The sequence below is a fragment of the Apis laboriosa genome, unplaced genomic scaffold (genome assembly GCF_014066325.1).
Source record: "Apis laboriosa isolate Shangri-la unplaced genomic scaffold, ASM1406632v1 scaffold188_cov152, whole genome shotgun sequence".
NCBI classification, from domain to species: Eukaryota; Metazoa; Arthropoda; class Insecta; order Hymenoptera; family Apidae; genus Apis; species Apis laboriosa.
In genome coordinates, this window is record NW_025222224.1 from 443,225 (window position 1) to 464,019 (window position 20,795).

The 20,795-nt window shown below is 30.8% G+C and overlaps 1 protein-coding gene across 1 annotated transcript in view; it reads left to right on the forward strand.

The window, feature by feature from the left end:
- Positions 1–20,795, forward strand: part of LOC122711777 (tyrosine-protein kinase transmembrane receptor Ror) — a 276,507-nt gene that overhangs the window by 222,512 nt on the left and 33,200 nt on the right. Inside the window, exons 2-4 of the mRNA XM_043930820.1 lie at positions 4,218–4,311; positions 14,965–15,175; positions 15,406–15,565. Coding sequence (XP_043786755.1) covers positions 4,218–4,311; positions 14,965–15,175; positions 15,406–15,565 — 465 coding nt within the window. The remainder of the gene's footprint in view (positions 1–4,217; positions 4,312–14,964; positions 15,176–15,405; positions 15,566–20,795) is intronic.

Consider the following 20,795-nt stretch of genomic DNA (forward strand, 5'->3'; position numbering starts at 1 on the left):
AATTAAAACAAGTGATTAAATAATTAAATTTTCATATACCAATATATTCTTCTGCCTTTATATACTTTGAATAAATCATGTTATACGCTAATTATTAAGAATAATAGATGTTGATATAATTATAAGCACAAATGATTAAAACGATATTAAAATATTAAAATATGAAGCAAGCTAATTTTTAATTAATTTTATCTTTTCGTTTAATTATTTTACTTTTCATCATCACAGTTTATCTCTATTTGATTTCAGTTATACCCACCCTGTATACATAAAGGCTCGTTATCGATGTCACCAGACTTCTGGCCATCGAATCCATAGCATTTTCCGGCGATTTAAATGCCGGCCACGTACGCATGGAATGAACAAAATTCGACGGATAAAGAGAAAGAAAGAGAGAGAGAGAAAGAGAGGGAATGGGAAAAATATAACTAGCTTCCACCGATGAATAAATAAAAACGTTCTGATGTAACTGAGTTCTCGTCAACTCTTTGAAGTGCTGGGTACATATGATTGGACTCTATAAATGTTTGTTGAGTTTGTTTTGGTTGTAAATATAGAATTAAAGAGATGGATTTACGTACGTGTGTATCACTGTGTAATACTCTCTTTAATACCTCATTACTTTCCTTTTATCGTTAATTCTAAAATAACGATGGGAAAAAAAAGTACTTTTTTATTTTATAAAATTAATAAATACTTTTAAGGATGTAATTTTTTTACATTTTAATATTCTTCACGAAATATATCTATTATACTCAATATAAGAATCTTTTTTCGACAAATCGTTTTTTAATCAACGTATCACCACATTTTGTTACATTTAAAAAAATATAGTCAGAAAATTGAAATCAACTTATTCGATTCACCTTTCTCCAAAATATCCCCACGATCTATATCGAAAAAAATTTAATTTCACTCCCTTTCAAACCGCATGAATCCCAAACCCAAACTTTTGAAGGATACTGTAACGCGCAGAACCTCGCAAAAATTCAATTCCCTCGTTCGATCATCCGATTACAATTTACATTCACTGGGTACAAAGGGTATCGCTATCGAAACAAAAAAGCAAAACACCATTTTCGCAAAATTAAATCCTCATTTCGTTGCAATTCGACGGCCTGCTAGCCCCTGCTACTCCCACCCCCTATCTATATATATTGTCCATTTAACTCTCTGAAAATACTCCGCTTTCATGGAGGAACAATAGCGGAACAACTGTAGGGAGTGATGGAATGAAGGCAAATAAATGCAAACAAAAAGAAAACGCTGGGAATACAATGGCGTTCGATTTTATTGGCCCTCCTCTGGATGCGTGTTACACTCCGGGGAATCGTATGCGTTTTTCCATCCCTCCGTCTATCATACTCACGGCGTGTGTCTGCTTTTTATGAGCTACCTCTGTCGCCTCGTGGCCGACCGTGTTCAAAAACAGAAACCAGATTTGAGGATTAACGATGAATACGCGAAATTTCGGAACCAGTGTCGCTGATTAAAATCATCAACATGGTTCAAGCTTACCATTGTAAAGATTTGTGGGGATTCTTCTGCAATGAATTTGTAAAGATAAATGATGGAATTGAAAAGATTTTATCCCCGATGGAATGTAATTTTTTAGGGAAGGAATAACATATAATGTTTTCAATCATTATATGAACATTTAAAGAAATCGATTATAAGAATATCGTGTCAAAATTTCGAATTGGAAGTTTATTTAAACTCCCTGTGAGTAAAAAAAATGTGTTATTTTGTATTAATAATTGTTTCTGTATTAATAATAATTAAAAACTGGAATTTTCGTTATCATTGCAACAAATGAACTATGATAATGATGGAAATGCGTGTAGAAATAAATAGAAAGTATGAAAAGTTTTGAATATCATTGCTAATTTTTTTTAAGATTAATTTAATTAAGATTTGTTTCTTCTTACGAATGAAAATTTTAATCTCATTATACTCATTTATAACTACGTCTAGAAAAAAAATGAAAAAAATTTTTAAAAATCTAATTTTATTTAAGATCAATATTCAAACAAAATTTTCAAATCTATGAATCTTCAATTTAACACTTTGATATGATATTCTTGTATCAATTCGAACCATTCAGTCATTTTTTCTAAAATTATTTAAATGATTAATTATGCCACTTTTTCTCTTACTATAACTTTGATTAAAAATTGAATCCCTTATTTAAAATCAAGATAAGATAAAGATCCCTTATAATCTTGGAAAAGAGAAAGAAGCATTTCCAACCTTTCAGGATAGAAGAGGCATCGCTTTGCAAGTTTAAATTTGCACTTGGCACCTGATCGGCTGACGTGGCAAGGGAAGCAAGGGGTGCAACCCTTAGACATGGGTATAATTCGCTCAATTATTTAATAACTTGGCCTCATGCCTGGCCACGGACCGTCCAATTTGAACTATGAATTCTCCATGATTTCATATATTAAAACGCCTCACGCCGAATCACATTAGTGAATTAGCATGCACTGTCATGCAACAATGTTGAAATTGAAATTCACTATAGAATCGAGAATATTATGCCATATTAAAATTGCGTGAAATTCGCGATTGAAATAAAAGAGAGATTTAAATTTTGTTCGAAATATTCGAGGTAGGAGGAACTGATGAATATTGATTTATGGAAGTTCGAATTTACACATTAGTTAGGTATTTGTAGATTATTGCACGCAGTACACAGGGTTAGGGATCACAAGGTGATTTAGATTACGAGATCAGAGATTATGGGGACATACAGATCGTTTCGCGATAAATTACATTATAATCCAGATTATTCTGTGATGTCTCATTCCCTAAGCCACTGTATCGAGTTTGGTTTGGAGATCATGGAGGGGTTAAACAAGAAATTGTGTGCACGAATTATATGATGATGCTTCGGTTAAGATTGATGATCGCTTAAATGATCCTACAAATGTATTCATGAAATTTGAATATCATACATGTGATACATTAATAATTATTATTAAGAATTAAACATTGAAAAATTTATCTTAAATTTTTTTCATTCTAAATATCGATGTGCACATTTTTATTATTTATATTCAATTTAAAATTTAATTATTTATTATAAATACACCTTCTACTTTATGAATATTGAAAACAATTTTTGCTTGACCCGAAATTTCACTTGAAATGAAACTTTTTCACAGCCCTTAACTGTTAATAATTTTCAATCTAAAAACAGAGTTGACACTTTTCACAATTAAAACTTTCCTTTATCCTTCAATCGGAAGCCATAATCTCTTTCACAAGTGTGATTCGATATTAAGACGAGGGATTCCTCTAAACTTTTCCAATAAACTTCACTCATGATCACCTTTTTAAAACTTCCATACAAAACAGTATACGACGCAAAGTGTACATTTTCTAAAGACTTTTAAACGAGATCTTTTCATCCCTAATTACAAATACCCCCAAATCCATCGAAATCTTTTTAATCCATTATGTTGAACATAATCAACATAATCAACGATATATAAGTCTCTTCATTTTAATATAATGCATCAAGCTTATATATATCGAAAAACTGATAAAATTGGTTTCTTGAAATTGACGTAAAGAAAGAATCTAATTATTAATTTGATAAAATCATCGAGGTTCCACGTTGCAAAGAATTGAGAGTCTTCGAGGAACGATTGTTGACGTAGTATTTGCGTAGATGTATGAAACATGGAATAGCAACATTGTTCTCGGCCTGTTTCATTGTTACGTAGTTGGACAATTCGAGAGTATGGCTGGCATGCTTGTGGCTTATGTGATGGATCGATCTTGAGGCCTACCAAGGGAGTTGTTTCAGTAAGAATTAGGATTAGTTACGTGAACATTCACTGGTGATCGATGATTTTGAAACGTCTAGGTTTTGCAAGATTATTGTTAAAGAGTTATACTATTAAGATTAATCCTCATATGTGTACTTTGATGTATATTTTTGATGTCATTCAATTTTCGATTTTATTAATTCTTTATCTTATAAGATTATAATAAATATATTAATAAGATTATAATTTTGAAAAGTAATTCATTTTTAAACGATAGATTATTTATCGTTTATCAAAATTTTACAATAAATGTAGAGATGTATATATATATATATATATATATATATATATATATGGAAATTTAAAAATAAATTTGCATTTAATGTGGAATTAATTTAACAAGTCAATGCATGTAATTATAAAGAAATGCTCTTTTTACAGATGGAAATGGCGATGTTGAAAATTTGGATCCAGATGTGCAAGATTATACCACTGATGAAGATTATAATGATGTCTTTGATGCAACAACTAATGGGTATGTCAAAATATTCTTCCATTTTTCAATATCAAACGCATCATATCTATGACAATTTCGAATCGAAAACAATCAAAAAACAATTATTTAAAAATGATAACATTCCTTTTCACGACAACGATCCTCAACTTTTTCTATTTTCTTCCTTAGAGTGTATATTTAATCAATATACATCATATATTAATAAATAAATCTATAAATATCAATTGTACAACAAAAAAGAGATATTTGACAAATACAAGTGTATACACACCCAATACTTTATCATTTATTTATAAGAAAATAATTGTTGAGATTTTACGAATCTTGATCTCACTTTGTATTTTCTGTAATAATTCTTATCGCCCAGGTTGAGAGTCATCACTCTACAAGATCAGTTCCCGTGATATTATCGATATCGTTTGACGTGAGATGGTCGAATATCCCAATCGAGAATTACCAGTTCGCGAGGAATTACGCGAAGGAAAAGAGACGAATAAAATTTTCTCTCGGAAATGTAAATGCAGAAAAAAAAAAGGGAGAAACGAGGATCGAAGAAGAGATGATTTCATGTTCGTACGATGAAAAAGCTATGCGCAGGGGATGCCGCGGGGTTTAATAAGGAAACGGCTCGATTGGTTCGATTCGAAAGCTAATAATGCTACTTCCCGTGCATGGTGGAACAGCGAAGGCTGTAGGCATGATTAAATTTGAATTCTCTCCTTCCTTATAATTCGGTCAGGAAGCGTCGATAGGGCCAATCGAAATTTCTACAACTACGAGAGATGGCTTATCGTCGAATCTTACCGTGTTTTCCTTTAACCAGATTTCATAAATGAAATATTCGCGGAAAACGAGGTGGTCTCGATGTTTTCGATTTATTCCTTGAGAATTGAGTGCGTGACGATTATTTAAGAAATAGATAACCTAACCTAACCTAACCTAACCTAACCTAACCTAACCCAACCTAACCTAACAATTTCACTCAGATATTTGAGGGTAAAATTCTTATGAATATTTGGAAAGAATATTATTATTATTATTATTTATTATTATATTTTTTATTAATCGCGGTTTGGAAAATTTTTTTTCTAAATAAAAAAAATGTAAAATAAAAATATACTAAATTTTCGTAACGATTGTACGAAATATAAAAAAATTGCTTACGATTTCAAAATATTTTATATTTGAAGATTATAGATCATTCGCATTGTTTTTTTCTGGACTATTATTATATAATAATTCGATATGTCAATTCAATCGAAAACTTTTTTTAATCTTACTTTTAAAAACTATTTTTAAAAATTGATTGATTTCAAATTTTTAAAATGTATTTGAAAAATTTAATCTTAATTACCTGTGTAATAATCAAAACATATATTTAAATCTATATTTCTAGTAATAATATAATTATAAAAGAAATTCATATAATATATATAATTTTTAAAGAAATTTATTTTCTCACCCTCGATAACGATTGACAAATATGAAAATACTAATTTTCAACCATTTTTTAAGATATAAAAATCAGAAAATCAATATCAATAGATCTATCACGATCTTGGTTAAGGAGAATCATGAGTCGTTTTAAGAACACGTGAATTCCAATTTCTTTTATAAAAACTAAAACAAATAAAATAAATTCTTAACTTCGAACAACAACCACATCTCATCTACTATTCCATCAGGCCACGCTCCAAGGCGGTTCGATTTTACACGACGATGTAATGACCGCGGTAATGCGATGAACGTGATTGAAATTACGTGTCGTAACCGATCTAAGCGAGAACATTATGGTTACGATATCGTGCGTACACGGGTCGGCGACTTTCAGTCAACTATATTATTCCCGAACGCTACGTGCCTCCATTAATATTGATGTACGCTCTTCCAACCCCTTCCTGCAAACGGTTTGTCGAGGGGTGAACTGACAGATATTGTTGCGACATCCCCGAAAGATCCTGCAGAATCAACTTCTTCCAGGATTGAATCGGTGAATGATAATCATATCGAGATGCATATTCAAACTATCAGATTATCTTTATTGTTTCGAAATTTTGCGAGGGACAGATTTATGTTTTTTCATATACTTATTACGTTCCTCGAGATATATTGTTAAGATCGATATTCTATAGAAATATATAATCGATGCTTGATCTTAGTTTTTCAGATATTCGATGATAATGTATTCGAATTATTCGTGTCATTCAACGTTTTGTTTATTAAATTTCAACGTAATCAAAAATTAAATAATTTCCTATTATATGTCTGATTATATGTATTTACCTATATGTCGAAAAAATATTAATTAAATCCAAATATATTTACATTCCGTATCGTTTGATAAAACTAAATCACGTAACTAAATACTCTAATATAAAAATATATCGATACTTTTATATTTTTTGATGCTACTTGAGAACAAGGAATGTAGATTACGATAAAAGATCTCTTCGTTAGAAAAATAGGGTAAATACATGTAAATACATTTTGTACTTCAAACAGACTCACTGTAACTAAGGCCAATCTTAACTGAAAGTAAGTAAATCTAAATTCAGCCGGGTGAAGGCCTAACTCCGCGATAATCCACGGATACGGTCGTGTTCGATCATTTGCATGGCGACTTTAAAACGTCGTTCCCGAGTGGCGGGGATACAAAACCGATCCCTCAAGCGAGGTTAAATGTTGCATTATTTATAGAAACCCTGTGAACGCCTAATCCCTGTCTGAGACGGTCTTCTGACTGCTTAAAGCTGGCAAAGTCGAAGGAAGTGACGTAACGCGATGGGCGCGCCCAACTGTTAACGATTCCCCTTTTTCCTTCGCGATGTTTTAACACCTTTTCTCCGCGCCAGGGTGAACTTATAAGCGTGCATCAACCATGCTTGATCTTTGCGTGGGTAACGATAGTCTCTGTTCGTCTCACGATGATTCATCTGATCATTGTTGTCGAAGTTGAACGGAGTTACGAGGATTATTGGTCTCTCGTGGTTTTGATAGTGGAAGGGGATGAAGCGAATAACTTTTGGTAGTAATAATTAATCAAACTGTTTTTGCAAGACGTAACTTCAATTTATCAATGAATTATCAAGGGAAAACTTTGAAGAATCTATTATGAATTATTGATTTAAATTTATATTAATAAATAATGATTCAATATTAAAATGACTGGTGATTTTGTAATATTTAAGAGTTTAGAAAGTTGTTATAGTTTGAAGTTAAATGTTATAGAAATGATAAGTTTTCATTGTTTTATTTAGTTATAATGTCTATCATTTCGAGATAGATATATATTCGTGAAAATTGAAGTTTTCGTTAGTGATATCTTCATTAAACAAAAATTAGTTCTAATTCTAAATCTTTAAAAAGCATATAGACTTTTGAAAAATTTACTTACTTTAAAAATATCATATCCTGAAATTATAAAATGCTAAACAGAATATTTTAATTAGAAAAGAATAAAATGTTCCTGATTAATGATTGATTGATGAATTAAAGTTATGTGCGTCTTAAAAAAATTATTTGGTTAATTATTACTTCGAATTGATGAATATTGTTCAATAAATAAAAATCAACTCTTTATAAATGTTTATATCATGACGAAAAAGAAAAAGAATATCGTACAATTACAAATATATCCTCAATCTTCCTATAATTTAATCCTGATTAGAACTGATTTAAATCTAAACGAAATTTAACATTAATTTCAACTAAAAATACTTTTATATCACCATACGAATTTCCAATTAAAGATCCAATTAAGACTCTCCTAGTCATATTCCTTTCACACATCGCAGACACATGAAATTTTCATGAAAAAAATGGATACGATAAACTATCTGACAATCGTGCGACGTGACATGCAAAAGCCGGAAAATTGATCTCTTGTTATATAATTTTTACACGTTACGCGGCCGTTGTAAAGCACCGTGAAATTTTAACTCGTAGCCGTCGTTTAATAAACGATATTTACGATCACGAGCTCCGTGTGTACGAAAATTTCAGGAGTCGAAACCACGTTTCATCGCGAACGTCCTCGGAATTAATATCTTCCCACTCCGTTATTTATTATCCCTTTCTTCTACATTATTTATTTCTTAGAGAGAAACTAGATATTTATTATTGTTGAACGAAACGAAGCCTCGTTAAATTTTGAAACTCGTATTTAAAAATATAAATTTTCGATACAATTTTATCTTTTCGCCATTTTATAATTATATTTATTTCTTCTTTCTATATTAACTTTTATTTTAATTCTTCTAGATGTGCAACAATTTTATAATTTATTTATATATTCCATCATATCTCGTATAAAATAAATGTATAATTTTAACACACAAATTACGCTTCCATTTAAAAATTTTTAGTAATGCGTGATAATAATATTGTATATTTATGATTTATTATTTATATTATATTGTAAATGTACATTTACGATAATATAAATAATACAATTCACAATATATCATATAACATACCGTACAATAATTTGAGCATTAAAACGAAGCATTTATTATATAAAAATAATATGGCAAATAAATTAATCATTTAAAGTCAGCGTACAATCATGACAATATATATAATATATTATGATATTTTATTTCGACTCGATAAAATATTCATTATTTCAATTTCAACATATATAAATTTTTTTCTCCATGTATCCAGCTACGGATGAACTCCTCCGAAATTTCCAAACTCTGAATATAAAATGCCAAATTATCCATATCCATTTTTTCCACGATTTTCACGCGTTTACCACGATTTCGTCATTTAGCAAAGAGAGAGAGAAAGCAAGAATCGCGTGTCGAACAAACGACAAAAAGCGACTGACGAAAACAACTTCTCAAAATGCAAAGAATTATTTTGCATGATAAACACGCGGAGAAAGTGGCCAGGTCTTTTTCAACCATCCCTCCGCAACTCTTACGGCGAATTTCGTGAGCGCTGTTAATTTTAAACCGTGTCGTTTCGCGAAAACCGAGCGGGATATCGTTAACGCATGTACCGGTGATTTCAATTTTACGAAACTTTGGATGTAACTTTTTGTCCTGGTCCTTCCCCCATTCCCTTCGCCTAGTAATTTGATAATCCTTTAATGGCAGTGTGTAAAATCGACCGAAACATGGAGTGAGAAGGATGGTTAACAAGAAAAAGAGAAAAGAAAATATAGAGTCGCCAACCAAGCTGACGTGATATGATTAAAACATAATTATTCGAAAAATCGGCAGAATTTTTTCCTTTATCTTGAAGATTTTAAAAGAGACATAGAGATTAAAAATACCAAGCGTCGTATATATAATTAAATAAATATCTTTAATATTTGAATCAAACCAAAATTTTATTATACTCTCCAAAAATAAAATCTTTCAAAATAAAAAAACAAAATTTCATAACTAAAAATTCATTCACTCTACCGTTCACTTATGTAAGAAAATAATATAAATTAAAAAATTCGAATCGATTGTCACCTCCCTTTCCCCCTATTTTCTTCAATAAAATCGATCACTTTGGACGACACGACTTCGATCAGAAATGGAATCTCGATATCGGCGATATCATCAACAATTTAACCGGTTCGTGCGTCAAGAACGGTCAACCCTGGAGGCCACAGGTGCACCGGATCTTGCCGATGACTTACTGATCATAGCTTGATTTATATTCAATAACCAAGGGTGGGAGGGTTGAATTACTCGCCGCGGCTGTGTGCAATCAGTTTCCAATGTAAACACGCACCTATACAGGGAAACGTGCGCGTATTCGTACATCGAGGAATACGGACATACAGACGGGTCGGCAAACGCGGTGATTGCCTCCACGCGCCAAGGGGTAGCTTCCGGTTTGCGTAACAGCGCGCTCCACTTGCTCGATACCTAAGAACGGTGTAGGCTACTGTGACAGTTCCGTGATGTTTGATGGACGTTATTGCTTGCCTTGGCGGTCGCTGTATTCCATAGGATATACATATATATAGCATCACTCGTAATTATGCGCCATGGAATGACTGTGACGGAAAGGAGTAGGGCAAGCTCTTGATAATTAAGTTTGGCATTATTGTAGATCGAATTTTCGAGCGTTTGATCGTTTAAGAGTGGATTGAAATAAAATAAGTTTGGAAATAAAGGGATTGGAATAAAGTAAGTTTGCGCTATTTACTATGTGAAATGTTCGAGATTGATAACGTTAATAGAAAGTAATAAATGATAAATAATGCTATTATAAATTTAACGAGATATAGAATTAATATATTCATAGAATAATCTTTGAAAAATCGATTCTAGAATATAATAATGGAAGAGAAAAAAATTTATAAGATTTTTTCTTTAAATATCATTAGTTTAAAGTATTAAAATAGTTAAAATTATTTAAAATATCGAAACTTTTATTTTGATTTATATATAAATTTTAATTTTCGATTGTAATAATTTTATTAGAAATTTTTATTAATGAATAATCATATCTACTTATAGACATAAATATTATATTATTTTCTTTAAATGATTAAGAATTTTTTATAACCAATCAATTTATTGAATATAATTTTATTTGATTGATAATTAGTTCTAATAAATATTTTATAATATCCCATATTTTATTTCATTTTGATTGCTATGAATGATATTTTAATCTACAAATATCTGTTTTTTAAATTAATAATATTATTAAAATCGTTAGTGAATTTAATTTCAACCGATTAAATATACCGATTAAAATTTTTTTAATTATTCAAAAGACAAATGCAATTCATCCAAAAATGAATATCTATAATCCATCGAACAATGAAACGAATTTTCAATTTTCAATTATATCCTCTGAATATAGAAAGGAACTCGAAACGACACGAAAACCAATAAAAAAAAAATTTCATTAATCCAATGGAAATCGAGATTGAATTTGAAATTGATCGTGAGATCAGAAAAAGCAAACGAGACTTGGCGGAAAATTCGATTAACAATTTTCATCTGTGCGTTTTAAAAATTGTGCGATTTAATCTGTCTTTTTCTCTTCTCCGCCAATATTTTTATAATTTTTGAAACGTTCGAGGTTCGTAAAGGCTCTCACAGCATTGATTGAAAACACTCTCAAAATGAAGAGCAACGATATATAGCATTTGCGAGCAGAAGCTGCTGTTTAATTAATCGGGAGGCAACAACAATCGACTGTGCATAGTTTCGCATTTTCAGGAACAGACTCTGTGCGTCTGACGTGCATGCAAATTGAAAAGCCCTTTGCCTGTGATCGTGTTTCGTCATTGTATTAGAGAAGAAGCTCTTGTGCACCGTCTTCAGCTTCAAGGGATGAAACTTGAAGATAAATTTTGACAGTGACTCATATAAAGGAAATAGAGTGTCGTACATGGAATAAATAGGAGAGAGGAAAGCAAAATTTACATTTTGTTCGCGTTTGTTCATAATATTGTTCCTTATATACATGTAATAATAACTTTCGTAATGTATTATGATCATTTCATACTCCTATCATGGAATGATTAATTTCAATAATCAATAATAATATTGGAAATATAAATTTTCTATCGTTTCGCGTAATAGCAATATATGTAATTTTACTTTTAGGATTAAAGGCCGAATTATACATATGACGACAATATTTAATCTTTATTAACGATTATATGATGAGTTTAATTTATCAATTTTTATTAAAAAACTATATTTTTATAAACGAGAATTTTATACATACGATATTATTTGAAAATTAATCGAAATCTTTCGACGAAAATAAAATACGATTCGTTCAAAAATCGATCGAGAAAAATAGAGCTAATATTTTCACGTAGGGGATCGAGTAAAGCGAGAGAAAAAATGAAATCTTGGCCACTCCATTTCCAGAAACACTTGGATAAATAGCGCGACTCAGGCGATCGTACATCACTCACCGCGATAAGGGGAAGTTCAGGCTTGACTATGCATTATTTCGCGATGCGAGAGGGCGAGAAGAATAGGGTGCCGGTCCATTAACATATTCATACTTAATATTCCGCTCGCAGCGCGACAACGTCCGCCATGCCCGGATTTATATTGGCCTAATATACGCGATTACTTTCTCCCTCGTGTCAAGATCGACCGGAAGTCACGATTGATTGCAACTTCCAGAAGAGGATCTGGCATCCTCCTTCGTTTGCAGATGTACGAAGTCATGTAAATACACGTCGTATGGACGCGTGTTCTGTCTTCGAGGATAGAAGTGGTTGGGAAAAAGACGACGAATATCTGTTGATTCTCATCATAATTTTTTTGTATTAAAATTTTATTCAGATGCACGTATGTTTATTTTTTTTTTTTTACAATAAATCAGAACAAGTAAAAATCAGATAATTAAACTCCATTAATCTGGATAATAATTGTGTGATGATGTGAGATGATATATAAGATGAATAACTTCAAAATTTATGCTAAACATGAAGATTTTGTAACAATAATTAATAATTAAAATTAATTGAATATTCATTATGCTAAATTTGAATAAAAAAATTTGATAAAATTTTCGATGTTTGACATGGATTTTCTCTTTATTTTAAAAAGGGCCAATTTTATATATTTATTCTATTGTATCTTAAACTACAACACCTCGTAAATCTTGTAACGAAAACTCAAATACCCCTGATATATAATTATCATAATCAATAACTCATTCTAGACTTCTTATCTCTTTCACCTTAATTCTAAGAAAACATTTTTCTTCCTCGGAAGACAAGTCTCTAACATAATTTCTCACATAGATCATATCTTGTGGCGAACTATCCCCCTTAAATCTCCCGTGGTTCCTTCGATCTTTAAAGAAATCTCTCTTAACAAAAGAAAAAAATTTTATAATTCTAACTTAAATAAATTTTAATATTTTTCTTTAAATTCATTAAAAAAATCATTTAATATTTAACCATAATGCCGAAATCAGAAATTTAATATTGTGAAAAATTTGTTAACATCAACATTATTTCGAAAAAAATATTTTAAAAAAGACACACTAATTTTTTAAATTTAAATTGTTTTTTAAATTTAAATTAATTTTTTAAATTGCAATATTTTCGTAAACAAAAATTCCAACTTAAGAAAACATTCATCGATGCAAACGTTCTTTCATCAAAGAAAGAAATCCATCACTCTTCTGTTTTATCCCTATTATTGGCATAATAAAAATTCCATTCTATCAATCGGGCGAAACTTTCAGCACGAAAACTCGGCCCCCTTTAATGATCCCTTTCTCGTTTTAAAGTTACATTGTTAGCGTCCAGGCAGCACGAAGTGGCTCGAGAGATCGATCTACATGTGGGTGGATATACTGCTCGCCCTGAGGGCATCTGACGTGAGATTGTCGTTGTATAAAAATCCATCAGGGACACAACTGATTCGTGTTCATTGTATCTATTACTCGAACTTGTTTTCTTTCTTTTTATTTTTCTTCTCTCTCTTTATCTCCTCTCCTCTCCTCTTTTCTGCATCTTCCGCGCCCGGCATCGAACAATGAATCACGTCAATTTCATTGGTACGGATAAATATCTATGATTTAACGTAGCAACGAAGGGCATGGGAGAGTGGGTGGTGATTAGAGTATATTTTGTGTTTCGGTTATTGAAACCGGATTAAATTTACCCTGCCACGAACAAAAAATTTGTAGTTCGCGTTATACCAATGGAGCTCAAAATTCAATTTCATAGAGGGGATATAATGGAGAATCACGATGAGAGAGGATCAGAGATTGCGTTTCTTTTTTCCTTTTTATCTTTAGAATTAAAAAATTGTAATTTTCTTAGAAGATAGAAAAAAGAAGAAAAATAATAAGACATAGATATATATAATCTTTTTCTTTATTATATAAATACTTTTTCACCCTTACTCCTCTTTTTATACTTTTAATTTTTTATTTTTATTTATCGTTTATGCCATTATATCCCTTTTCAAACTCGAAAATATCGTAAAGCATCGCGATTCGTTGTGCATTTTAATAAATTTTCGAACAATGATATAATATGAAACGTATAACAGGTTTCGCAATAAATTCCCAGCCATCGCGGGAAATATTTTTCCACCAGAGCGGGTACATGTAGTAAAAATTCAAATACAAGGCATAATAATCGTTGAATTTTCATACGTCGATCCACTCCATGCATGTAATAATGCTAAACGGAGCATGTAAACCGGAAGCCGATAAAAAATTTAACCCGCGTTCTTTGGTCAATTTCTCGTGACAACATGTCGTTCATACATTTCAATGAGAACATTCTAACGGGTGCTCGAAAAACATTTACCAAAATCATCTTTTTTAATAATTTATTATTCTTCTCTTTGCATTTGTATAAAAATTAAATTTATAATCAATAATGGAATATTGAAATGTATAAACGTTGGAAAATTATTTTAATTAAAAATAATCGATATATATTTACTTTATTAATAATAGATATATATTTACTTTTGAAAATACTTAAATAAAAATTAATAATGAATTTGTAATTCTTTGATTATTATCCTTTTTGCTAATATAATACTTTTAGATTTTATTATCCAATTTTGAATCAATGAATGATTCGAAAAATAATAAAATGAAAAAACATTGAAATTTTATATTAAAGAAAATATAAATAAATTAATGTATTTAAATATCTAATTAATAAGAATTAATAAATATAGTTAAAATTATTTCCTTTTAATTTTCTAGGACTGAAATTGAGGCAGTGTCTGGGGCCAAAAGTGGCACTTTGAAATTTATACGGACTTTGACTAATATTTCGAAAGATGCTGGTGGTGTGGCGCATATGCGATGCGAGGTTGTTGGAGATCCTCCGCCAACTAAAATCAAATGGTTCAAGAACGAAGCACCTCTCGAAGAGAAACGGCCGAAAATCACAATTAAGAAGATACATGCACAAGTAACACCAATGATACTATCGAAATTTTTCCTTTTTATCAAATCTCTTTACAAATTTTATTAAATTTCATCAAAGAGGAAAAATTATATTGAATATATTTTTAATAAAAATATTATAAAATAAGAATATTTTTCTTTTTAAAAATTTTAAATTTTATGTTATATTTGCAACATTTGAAAGAATATTTAAAAAATCGAAAAGAAAAAGGAGAAAATGTTTTTATTTCTCAGGCGCATGAACATGCTGCGAAGAATATTGCCGGAAGTCGTTTAAAGATCATCAACTTAGATGTCTCTGACGTAGGATTCTACACTTGTCGCGTAACAAATGGAAAGGATCAGATTCAGAGCGAAGGAACTCTTCGAGTCGATTCTTCCAAAAACAGACATGGTGAGTTATATTTAAAAATTATTTACAAACTATAAAACTTTGATATGCTTCAAAAAAATAAAAATGAAATTGTAATCAAAAAATTAAAATTAATAAGAATTAATAACAAAAGATAGAATAAAAATTAACCCAAAAAGAAAACAAATTTTAAAAAACAATTTATTCGATAATAAAAAAAATCTATAAGTTAAAAAGTTTATGAATATAAAATCAATATGAATTGATTTGTTTCTTCCTAAAAACACTATTTTGTAAGTGGAATTATTATAACTCTATGAAACAATTTGTACGCATCACGAATTGAGTTCACAAGTAAACGTGTCACGATTTCAAATATCTATGATGACGAAGAAAAGCTTTTCGTGATCTCGAGCGGAGACGAGCGAAATATAGGAAGCTTTAACAGGGGATCGTAAAACTGTCAATTCGACTCATCGAAATTCCCCTTTGACGTCTACTCGCCAGGAACGTGAGGGGAAATTGATTCCCCCAGGCAGAGTGATTCTTCTTAGAAAATGCCGAAATGTCAACCTCGACCATTTTTTTTTTGGCAATAACGTTCTTTCCTACGAAAATTTAAAAATTTTTTCGAGAAAAAAAAATATTTTTGAAGTTTTTATTGTAACATTAAATTCGTGGAAGTTTTTCATAAAGGCAATTCGCTAACTTCGCATATAATATGTCTCAGAAGAAAATGTTTCACGAGTATACAATTTGAATTAATAAAAAGAAATTTTTTTTGAACTTAAATAGTTTCTGGGAAATATAATTAAAGAAACTTCATTGGTAACAAATAAATTGAACGATTTTATAATCTTTACGTACTTTAATATATATATTTAATATATATCCTATGTTATTAAATTAAAAAATTTTGAATTTTTAATTAAAAAAATTTTTAATTGAATTTAATGATTTTTAAATAAAATTTTTTAAATAAAATAAATAAAATTCCTACATTATATAAAAATATATAAAATATATACATTCATATTTGCAAAATTATAGTACATGTAGTCATGGTTTCTTATGTTATTACAATAAACATTATGCTATATACTTTGAATTATATGATATTATTATATGATATATGATATGATATATGCTATATTATATATTCTTATTCCTCATTATAAAGCGTATCCAAACCCTAAAAAAAAAGAATATCTCCTAAATCAGATAAAATATCAAATTGATTCAAATGAAAATAATTTCAATACGTCTAGTAGAGTAAAAATAAAAATGAAAAAGTTTTCACAACTCGCAATCAAATCCCTTTCCGTTTCCATTATCTCTACCGTAGCGTTCCTTCGTGTTAATAACCTCTGTGTACGATTTCCGTGTACAGTGACAATTAGAACAGGCTTAGCACGTTCTCCAATGGAAGTTCAGACGCGACACCACCAACAAGTTCTAATCTGTTTCCACGGATGTGTCGCCAACGCTTGAAATGTTGGAAGAACCAAGAGCTAGCATTAAGAGCCCCATTCGATGTTGTTAGAGTTTCTTCTCACCCTTGTTTTCAAGCCTAAGCAGATGGCGAAGTTCGCCGAATTTAATCTCGAAGAGAGAATTGAATCAAGCGGAATGCACGACGTTGCTCAATGCATAAAAATTTTGATAATGATTTTTTAGATAGTTTAACTTAATTAAAAATTAATATTGTTAATTTATTGTATGCGATATCTCAATAGATTAGATGAGATTTAAATTAAAATTGAATCGTATTTAGATTAAGTTTATTTATATTATAAAATATTTTGATTCACATTTCAACGATTATTTCGTTTTAACAATTATTCTTATTATATTATAAATTTTGTTTCTAATTTTGAAAAAACTCAAAATCCAATGAACAAATTATACTTCTCATTTCACTCAAATCTATACAAGCAAGAACCGAATCCAAAAATGTCATATCCCTTTCTACAGATAAAAGAAAAACAAAATCTAAAAGAGAAGAACGCATAAAAAAAATGTAACGAAGGAAAAAAAGTTGGGAAGGCGTATTAAGACCGATGCCAGGGCTAATTCAACCTCATTCTCGTAGAGCTTGTCGTCTCTCATAAGTCGGTATTCAGCCGGAAACTTCTCGAAACGGAATTTCTCGCGAGCAACTTTCCACCCCCTCTCAACTTTACCCCCCTTAGTAAAGCTGCAGCGATGAAACAAAACTGCCCAGCAGCGATGAAACAAAACTGACAGCGTTCCTCTGACGAAGTTACCGTTCGACACCCCTAACAAATTCTAATCTAATCGAGAGGAGGCCGATGCGCAAGAAGGAACGTTTCCTCTTCCCTCTTCTCACCCCTCAATGGACTCGATGGCCAAGCCTTGGAAACTCCCTTCCACGTGACACGAAACTTTAATATTAGCACTCTGCAAGTCAAACTTCGACCACCATCGAGAGGAAGAACTCTCTTTCCACTTGTTTCAACACACCCTTGTTTTCGATCTTTTGAGAGATATAAAATCCCTGGCATCGATTTATTCGAAAAGATTCTGAAAGATGGGTTGTTGGTGATTTTTGTTCTCTTTTTTTGGAGGGAGGGGGAGGGTGGGACAAGAGATTTGGAAAAAGAATGGAGAGTGCGGATACGATTGGTAGAGAGTGGAAAGATTTAATATCGTTCCTACATTTTGCACTGTGTTTATATCAATAAAATATATAGCATTATAAATCGATTAACGAAATAATCGACACTGTGTTGTAATAATAATAATATAAATTATATGTGACACAATAATTATGAGATATAATAACAATTATATTCGCAATCAGATTCCAAATATGCATATTCATTAATGTATAGAATATATTCTGAAGAATGAATAATTTAAATAATATTTTTGAGTAAATTCGAGTAAAAAAAATAATAGAAATCGCTAATTTTCATCGCATCGATTGCAAATTAACTCGTAACTTTACGTATCCACCCAGAAAAACTATTAATATATGCAGTACAATAGAGAGATTTTTTTATAAAATTCCTACTAGACATCCTGTATAATGTAAAAAATATCTAATTAGAATATTTATCGACAAGAGAAAAAGAAAAAAGCAATTCCATGATTAGCAAGCGAAAGGGAGCAATTCTTGTCGTTTTAATCATTCGATGATCTGGATTGGAGATGAGCGTCGCTCATCACCCCTGATGTTTAATTCGAAAGGGGCGAGAAGTCGAGTTAATTAACACGGTGCTCAATTATTCAGGGCAGGCCTAATAAGCCGTGTCGAAACTGTTTACTGGTGGTACACGATCGGAACGAGTTTGCGTTGCGCACGGGCGTCATGGGCCTTTTATAGCAAGGTGTTGCTTTCGGGGGATGGTGTTGACCTGTTTAAGTGGCGTGGAAGGTAATGATTCGTGAAGTGAATACCGTTGCGATCTAGATTTAAATGGGAAAAAGTTGAACCGTTTGAAGAAACTAGGATGTGTTCGAAATTTGGCGAGTTTCTATCACGCCTTTGAAATGAGCATTTAATTTAGCGAAGTATTGCTTGATGTATTTGATTCATGGTAAATGATTCTTAGGACGAACAAAAAATTTTAATGGAATATGGAATTTGAAGAAGAAAAAGAAGATAAGTTTAGCGAATGATTTTTAGAAATTTTTGAAGATTTATATTATGAATGGTTTGAATATAATATATCTTGATAAAATAAACTGGTAGAGAAAAAGAAGGAAGATATTAAAAAATAGAAACTTTGAAAATGTATTTCTCTTTTTGTAAAAATCATTATAATTGCAAGATCAGGTTTCTTTAATGCTTTCTTCATCAACTTTTTTACACTGGGAATAATGGTGGAATATAAATGGGAAGGACAGAAAATTGGGAAAGGTAAATGGCTACACTAAAAGGATGTCTAGTCCCACGCCTTCCTAATTCACTTATCCACGTTGCCATCGAGTTTTTAACGAAGAGACTGAACACTTAGTTATCCTGAAACCTTGTCAGCCAAGTATTCGTGTTTACTTAATCTGTCGAGGTTGAGATCTTTTAAAAAACCCTCACATGTTTGTCACGTCATCGTTATATAAAACATTTAAAATAGAGAATTTTTAGGAGTACATGAGAAATATTATTTGCGACTTTGAACAAAATAAAATTATTTTATTAAGAGAAGAGAACTATCGATTACTTCTATTATTTATCTATCGTCAAATTTATTAATCATTGAATTTTTCGAAACACTTATATAGACAAATTTTAAACCAATAAATATTAAATTCTCTATTTGAAAGTTTTTATAATTTGTTTTTAATATTCTCTATCAATAATTCAAATAACAATTTCTCCTAGTATATAAAAATAAAATAATAACAATCGTATAAAAAAAGAAAGAAAGAAAGAAAAAACAATTGATTCCGATATTTTAGACCAAAATGAAAAACATTGTACAGAATAATAATCCCTTTATCTTATATCGAACAAAATTCCGATTATAAATATAAATTCCGATTAAACAATTCAACCGATGAAACTACCTGCGATAAAAAAAGAATTGCTTTATATATCGCGAAAAACCTCGCGAAACATTCTCAATTTCACCAAATTTCCGATTCTACTATTTCATTCCAAATTCGTCTGAAAGAGTGAATAATAAAAAAAAAAAAAGAAGAAAAAAAGAAATAAAAACAGTAAATAAAACAAATAACTATTATTTATCGAATCGAATGGAAAAAATACTCTCTTCCATAATAATTGTATTCAATTTTATCAACCATGTTTCCTACATAATAAAAGAGAGAGAGAGAGAGAGAGAGAGAGAGAGAGAGAGAGAGAGAGAGAGAGAGAGAATTTTCCCGCTCTGATCGACCATTCGTATCGTTGATGAATATTCAAGATAGCATCCATAATTTTTCATATAATACCGAATCATGTCACGATTATTTACAATCGATGCTTTTATTTGCACAAAGAACGGTAAAATGGCCGTGAAACAAGCACGAATGCAGGCGAGAAGGGAGATGCAACGCAAGAGTGACGAGGAGGTGATTTTATATAAAGGGAAGGGGTGGATACCTTCACGACGATTCGAAAATGATATTCAATGAGTTTGACGGATAGCATTTTACGGTTGATTCGATTAATTCACAATTATATTCGTCCCGGTTAATATCGATTTCATCGTGCGGATATTCTCGCTTCGCTGCGTCCTTATTTCGCCCGTGTTCTAGCCGAATTTTAATTAATCCAGGAATTATTAATCCGACCAGAGTCACC